Raw genomic sequence first — 8,346 nt, forward strand, 5'->3', positions numbered from 1 at the left:
TTTAAACTGTTCACACGGAGCGTCCGCTGTACCCTGTGAACAAGCTGTTACTATAGAAACGATAATGTATTAGAACGAGCGCATTAATATAAACCTGTCAGAGCTGCTGTTCTAGAGAACTAATCACCACGTTCTGGTTGGAGAATTCCACAGCGGTGTGATTAATCTCGAGTGAGAGTGAAGTGTGTGTTAATTTCTTTATTAAAGCTCAGAGACCCCTCACGCTCTTCCTCTCCCCTGCTGATGTGCCCTCTTCATCCTCATCAATTATTCACTGGGACTGCCGGCTGAAAGGGTAACACACACACACACACACACATGCACCGCACACACACGCATGCACCACACACACTCACGCACGCACGCACCCATGCACTTTGTGTGAGTGTGTTTGGACATGTAAGAGTTACAGCTGTCAGTCAACAGGCGCAGACTGGAGGAAGGACGAAGAGAGAGATTAAATAACAAAGACAGGGGGCAGAGAGAGAGAGAGAGACAGAGACAGAGAGAGAGAGAGAGAGAGAAAGAAAGAACACAGAAGCTCAAATCTTTCATCCATTGATGGAATGATGGAGAGACGGAGCGACGAGTCTTTCTCTCGGAAGAGGAGTTTTACGTTTGGAGCATATGGAGGGTGAGCACACTGTATGTGTGTGTGTGTGTGTGTGTGTGTGTGTGAAGCTAAATAATTTCATTCATTTAATATATAACTGATCACTGACCATGTTCAGATGATTATTAGAAATGAGAAATACTTCTCTTTTTCACTTCTACATCAAAGACTTTCATCATCATCATCATCATCACTATCATCATCACCATCATCATCATCATCACTATCATCATCACCATCATCATCATCACCATCATCATCATCACCATCATCATCATCACTATCATCATCACTATCACCATTACATCACCATCACATCACCATCATCATCATCACCATCATCATCACTATCATCATCACCATCATCACTATCACCATCATCATTACCACCATCATCATCATCACGATCATCATTACCATCACCATCACCATCACCATCATCATCATCACCATTATCACCATCATCATCACCATCATCATCACCATCATCATCACCATCATCATCACCATCATCATCATCATCACTATCACCATCATCACCATCACCACCATCATTATCAGCACCATCATCATCATCATCATCATTACCATCACCATCACCATCATCCTCACAATTGTTATTATTATTATTGTTATTATTGTTTTTATTATTGTTGTTGTTGTTGTATTACAGACATTAATTTGGTTACATTTTATATTCTGTTGTGATGTAAATAATCTAGTCATCACTAATCTAGGTACTAGTTAAACTCCACGGAACTGGTTAGTGTAATGTGTACCTGCAGTACCTGGTGTTCAGAAAGAACGAGTGTCGGTACTTTGGGGGAAAGAGTACCTGTACCTGTTCCTGTATCCTTCCGTCTGATTGACCTTCACAGCAGGAACCCTGATGAGAACTGAAGGAGATTCTGACTGATCCTTCATTCAGAGCTGGAATTAACTCCCTGATTAAAGAAAAAAAAAGTCAGAACCTCGGGTCAGGGTTCAAGACCCGTAAAGTTAAAGTGGATGAACAGAGATGGAGTTAAAGTCCGAGACTAAACCCAAACGAGTTAGAGATGAACATGAGCAGAACTTCACCTCCACACCACCAGGGGGAGACACTCACCATCACAGCCAACTCAAATCCTTACAGAAATGATATGATGCATTTATTAACTATTTATTCTTAATAAAAACACACACACACACACACACACACACTTTATGTTTACTGTGTTACAGGATCGACAGGTTCATCAGTGACGGTGAGAGCAGGTAGAACACCACACGCATCTGTTCATTCTCAACTCTCAGGTTTTCATTCAGGATCATTTTTAGCTCTTTATATTTGGTTGTATTTGATTCCAGTCGAGTCGAGTCTCTCAGCCACAGCATTCTGGATATTTTAGACTCTCCATCTCACGAAACTAAACCCTTTGTCCCATCGAACCCCAACCAGAAGGTACAGCTTTTATTTAATTTCATTTAAAAAGAGGGAATTCTTGTTTATCGTTAACAGAAGGTACAGCTTTTATTTAATTTCATTTAAAAAGAGGGAATTCTAAGTTTATCGTTAATCGTTAATTTTGAATAATAAATTATTCAATAATAATTGTTGAAATGCAGAGTTTTAATGCGCCAAAGCTTTGATGAAACTTCTCCTCATTTTCTGAAAGAGAATTATTTTTTATTTATACATTATGTTTATTACGGTTTATGTTTTTAATCCTAATTTAATCCTCGTGCTTTTCTCGTCTGCAGGTGACGGAGCTGTTCGAGATTATTGAAAAACTGCAGGTAATAATTCATACTTCAGCATCTCAAGGTGTGTGTGTGTGTGTGTACGTGTATGTGTATATATATATATATATATATATATATATATATATATATATATATATATATATATATATATGTGAGAGAATGTTTATATGAGTGTATTTGTGTGTGTGTTTATATGAGTGTATTTGTGTGTGTGTGTTTATATGAGTGTATTTGTGTGTATTTGTGTGTGTATGTGTGTATGTTTATATGATTGTATTTGTGTGTGTGTGTATGTGTTTATATGAGTGTATTTGTGTGTATGTGTGTATGAGTGTATTTGTGTGTGTGTAAATGTGTGTGTGTATTTGTGTTCGTGTGTATATGTGTGTTTATATGAGTGTGTATTTGTGTTCGTGTGTGTATGTGTGTGTTTATATGAGTGTATTTGTGTGTGTGTGTAAATGTGTGTGTGTAAATGTGTGTGTGTATTTGTGTTCGTGTGTATATGTGTGTTTATATGAGTGTATTTGTGTGTGCGTGTATTTATATGAGTGTATTTGTGTGTGTGTGTAAATGTGTGTGTGTATTTGTGTTCGTGTGTATATGTGTGTTTATATGAGTGTATTTGTGTGTGTGTGTATTTATATGAGTGTATTTGTGTGTGTGTAAATGTGTGTGTATTTGTGTTCATGTGTATGTGTGTGTGTGTATGTGTGTGTTTATATGAGTGTATTTGTGTGTGTGTGTAAATGTGTGTGTGTATTTGTGTTCGTGTGTATATGTGTGTGTTTATATGAGTGTATTTGTGTTCGTGTGTATATGTGTGTGTTTATATGAGTGTATTTGTGTGTGTGTGTGTGTGTGTGTGTTTATATGAGTGTATTTGTGTGTGTGTGTAAATGTGTGTGTGTATTTGTGTTCGTGTGTATATGTGTGTGTTTATATGAGTGTATTTGTGTGCGTGCAGGGCAGCAGATTAGATGAACAGCGCTGTGAGTTTCCTCCACCTCTTAAAGTACGTTCTCCTCAGCAGGTCGTATTTATTCTTCATTAATGAACAGATTTTATTCGTACGGATGAATTGAGGAAAATATCCGAGTTCACATCTGATGGAAATTCCTGTGGAGTTTTACACTGCACTGTGTGTTTGTCTCTTACCCGTGTCGTCCTGTGTGTTTAAGTCGCGGCTGTTGAAGATAGGAGATGGACTGCCCCTCATTCTGCCCCCTAAATCTGGAGGGTACTGGATCGACCCTCCCTTGGACAGACATGTTGAGACGAGTCCCACTTCCTCGAGTCCCTCGCTTGGCCTCGAGACCTACGACATCATGGAGAGAGACAACGAGGCCAAAATCTACCAGGAGTTTTTCAGACACAGGGTCAGGACACGTCCCATGTTCACTACCTAGTGCCCTGGTGCACCGCTGCCCAGATTAATGCACTTGCTAACTGCACTGATACTGAGGGGCATTTCCTGAAGGTCTGGAATAAAAAGGCAGTTGATTTGTCTTGCTGTACTTCCTGAATGGTTTAGAACTGTAACTGAGAGAGAGATGCTTTATTACTCGCTGTAGTGTGCACTACTTAGCAGTGTTGTGTCCCCTTGTCCTCTTGTTTCTTCTCCTCCCTCAGTACCATCACTCGTTCACGGCAGTCGATCCCTCACTCGGGCCACTCATTCTCTCCGTCTGTCTGGAGGAGGAGGAGAACCGACTGAGGGTCATTCTCAGGTCAGATCTGTCTGTTTCTCTTTCTTCCTGTCTCTCTGTCTGTTTCTGTCTCCTCCTCCTCCATTATCTCTCTTTTTCTCCCTCAGTTTGTGTTTCTCTTTCAGTCTCACTCGCTCTCTGTCTGTCTGTCTCTCTCTCTATCTGTCTGTCTGTCTCTCTCTCTCTCTCACACACACACACACACGCACACTTTGTTTTCCTCTTTAGGATGAACGAGTGCTCTCTGCACGCGACCTTCTCGGTCTTTCTCTTCCAGAACTTTCCTACAGCAGTAGAGCTCGCTAAGGTATGAAGGACGAATCCTACACTTAGAGAAATGTAAATATGAGAATAAGAGTCGGAGCTCAGACCTGCGCTGCTGTACATCTGCAGATGCTGTGTGCTGGTCTGAGTGTGTCCAGTTTCCAGGTGGTCAGCTACCTGAAGGTCAGATTTAAACACAACGCTTCATATTCCTAATAGCAGATTTATTTTAATGAACATTTAATGTGTATGTATGTGTGTGTGTGTGTGTGTGTGTGTGTGTGTGTGTGTGTGTGTGTGTGTGTGTGTTTCAGGCTCCGGAACTGATAACAGCATTTGACGAGCACAGAGTGTCTCAAAACTTCAAATTTGGGGTTTTATATCAGAAGGAAGGACAAGTAATTATTATTATTATTATTATTATTATTATTATTATTATTATTATACACATCTGACTGTGTGTGTGTGTGTGTGTGTGTTACAGTTAACAGAGGAGGACATTCTCAGTAATAATGAGGAGAGTGAGGAGTTTAAACACTTCCTGTCTATTCTGGGACAAACTGTTAAACTGCGAGGATTCACCGGGTAACACACACACACACACACACACACACACACACACATACACATACACACACACTTACACACACACACTATGTGCACACACATACAGACTATGTGCACACACACACACACACACACACACACACACACACTATTATTAAAATAAATTTCCTACAGGTCTTTATAATAATATAGTAATATATTGGTCGTTCCTCCTGAGCAGTCGGAGTGGATCTGTATCAGTGTCGTTTTTATGAAGAATGATGATTTTGATAAAACTGATTGTTCTGATTGCTCAGCTTCAGAGGGGGGCTTGATGTGTCACATGGCCAAACAGGAAGTGAGGCGGTGTTTACTTCCTTTCACGGTCGAGAGATCATGTTCCACGTGTCAACTAAACTGCCCTTTACGGATGGAGATACACAGCAGGTAGGGCAAAAACAAACAAACAAACAAATTATTATTATAATTATTATGACTTTGGGTTGAGAAAACCAGTCTACTGTTCTTCATAATCCTCTTCTTATTCTTCTTATTGTTCTATTCCAATTGTGCACCGTTTTCACGCATCTCACATTTTTATATAGAGACAGAATCGTTCAGATGAGTATCTCCCCTACACACACACACACACACACACACACTATGTGCACACACTCACACACACACACACAAACACGAATGCACGCACAATTTGCGACTGCAGCTCTGACTGACAGGGAACAGAGAGTAAGCAACCGCCTGGGAGCGCATAACAGCCAACTACAAACACCCTAGTGACCTCCTGGTGTAACATAGCAACCCAGTAACCAACGGAGGTAGCATAGCAAGCACATTGCAACACCGCAATAACCACTTGAAATATAATAACAAGCACCTTATGGCACCTTAGCAACTATTGGGAATATCATAGCAACCACCTAGCGATACCTCAGCAAACAGTTGTGAGTGGGTGGGGTATGTGTGTGGTTTGGGACACGCCCATAGCCACAGTGGAGTGATGATGTGTGTTCAGCTCCAGAGGAAGCGACACATCGGAAATGACATCGTGTCCGTGGTGTATCAGGAAGGCAGAACTCCGTTTCTCTGTGATGTCATCAGCTCACACTTCCTGCACTGCTTCATCGCTGTGAGGAGGGTCAAACGAGAAAACGGGGCAGACGGAGGGGACGGGGGGGCGTTTCAGGTAGGTGACTGTGTGTATGTGTGTGTGTGTGTATGTGTGTGTGTGTGTATGTGTGTGTGTGTGTGTGTGCAAAAGACAGTAAGTTTGTGTTTAGTATAACTGCCTGTGTGATTGACAGGTGTCCATCACAGCCAGGGAGGATGTGCCCCCGTTCGGCCCGCCACTTCCAAACCCTCCCATATTTACAGAGGTGAGAGAGGTTTATATTAAACCTCATTCTAGTATGTTATCGTTTCCACAGTAACGGCTCATTAACAAGGACATGTACAGCGGATGCTCCACTGATAAATATATTAAAAACGTGTGTAATCGTTGATGTGGTGAAGTTTTCTGTGAGGAGAAATGTGTTTATGTAGCATGTAAGGAAGGAGTCTCCAGTGTCAGAACTTCGTAACAGTCAGAGGTGAAGCTGTAACTTTACGATTTCTGGTACAGCGAATTTATCTTAGCGTAGCGTGTCTCAGCATTAGCATCAGAGTTAGCATGCTAGCATGTGTATCAGAGTTAGCATGTTAGGGCGTGTATCAGAGTTAGCATGTTAGTGTGTGTCTCACAGGGTTCTGTGTTCCGGGAGTTTCTCCTGACTAAACTGATCAATGCAGAGATTTCGTGTTACCGAGCCGAGCGCTTCAGTAAACTGGAGGTAATAAAGCTATAAGAAATCAAATCTTCTCTAGACACAGACACCTGTCTCACACTTTCTCTCTCTGTATCATCTTCTCAACACATAGACACCTGTCTCACTCTCTCTCTGTATCAGCTTCTCTACACAGACACCTGTCTCACTCTCTCTCTGTTTCATCTTCTCTACACACAGACACCTGTCTCCCTCTCTCTGTATCTTCTCCTCTACACACAGACACCTGTCTCACTCTCTCTCTCTCTCTCTGTATCAGCTTTTCTACACAGACACCTGTCTCACTCTCCTCTCCCTCTGTATCAGCTTCTCTACACAGACACCTGTCTCCCTCTCTCTGTATCTTCTTCTCTACACACAGACACCTGTCTCCCTCTCTCTGTATCAGCTTCTCTACACAGACAACTGTCTCATTCTCTCTCTTTCTCTATCATCTTCTCTACACAGACACCTGTCTCACTCTCTCTTTCTTCTCTAAAGCTGCGCACTCGCTCTTCTCTGCTGGAGGCGCTGAGATCAGAACTGTCCTCACGCTCCCAGTGCATGATGGGAAACTCAGCACTGCCCACCAGCACAGTGGCCCCGCCTCCAGAGGGGGGAGGAGGATTCATTGAAAACTTTAAAGTGAGACTCGCTGATCGTACAGTGGTTTATTAACTAATACACACCTGTGTAGTGTGAATCGGTCTGTCTGACTCTCAATCCTCCTGTCTGTCTGTCTCTCTCTTTCTCTACTGTCTGTCTCCTCATTATGCCCATTTCTCTTTGTCTTCTGTCTCTCCTTCTTCTGTCTAATTTACTTCCTGTCTCCCTCCTTCTGTCTGTCTGTCTCTCCTGTAGAGAGCAATAAGAGTGCGCAGTCACTCTTTTGACACATTAGGAGTTGTGAAGAAGACAGGAGGCCAGAAACAACGGGTAAAATCTCACACACACAAACACACACACACACACACACACACACACACACACACACACACACGTGTGTAGAACACTCAGGATTGCCAGGTCAGTCTATTTTCTTTTTTTAATATCTGAGGTGAGAGTGAGTCTGCAGGTTTTGTGTGGATTCATTCATTATTTTATTCAAGAAAAATGAATGATTTACATCTAAATCCAACACCAGGTCCAACACCACATCCACCACCACATCAAACACCAGGTCCAATACCATGTCCACCACCACATCCAACACCACATACACCACCAGGTCCAACACCACATACACTACCACAAACAACCACATACACCACCAAGTCCAACACCACATCCAAGACCTCATACACAGCAGGTCCACCACCACATCCAGCACCATGTCCACAACCATGTCCAACACCACGTCCACCACCAGGTCCAACACCACGCCCAGCACCATGTTCACCACCACATCCAACACAAGGTCCAACACCACATCAAACACCATGTCCAACACCAGTTCCACCACCAAGTCCACCACCATGTTCACAACCACATACAACACCAGGTCCAACACCCCATACAACACCAGGTCCAACACCCCATACACCAACACATCCAACACCAAATACACCACGAGTTCCAACACGACATACACTACCACATATAACACCACATACACCAACACATCCAACACCTCATACACCACCAGGTC

At 42.4% G+C, this 8,346-nt stretch overlaps 1 protein-coding gene across 1 annotated transcript; it reads left to right on the forward strand.

Annotated features, from left to right (window-relative positions):
• The first annotated feature begins 183 nt into the window (after positions 1-183).
• Positions 184-7,706, forward strand: rap1gapl (RAP1 GTPase activating protein-like). The gene is made up of 16 exons (XM_053685112.1): positions 184-634; positions 1,934-2,057; positions 2,357-2,392; positions 3,327-3,374; positions 3,541-3,738; positions 3,992-4,089; positions 4,297-4,375; positions 4,462-4,515; positions 4,647-4,730; positions 4,817-4,917; positions 5,196-5,325; positions 5,912-6,082; positions 6,201-6,272; positions 6,639-6,725; positions 7,200-7,343; positions 7,560-7,706. Exons 1-16 carry the CDS (start codon positions 567-569, stop codon positions 7,704-7,706), a joined length of 1,641 nt encoding a protein of 546 aa, XP_053541087.1. The 5' UTR covers positions 184-566.
• Positions 7,707-8,346: the final 640 nt, after the last annotated feature.

The sequence above is a fragment of the Ictalurus punctatus genome, chromosome 1 (assembly GCF_001660625.3).
Source record: "Ictalurus punctatus breed USDA103 chromosome 1, Coco_2.0, whole genome shotgun sequence".
Classification (NCBI taxonomy): domain Eukaryota; kingdom Metazoa; phylum Chordata; class Actinopteri; order Siluriformes; family Ictaluridae; genus Ictalurus; species Ictalurus punctatus.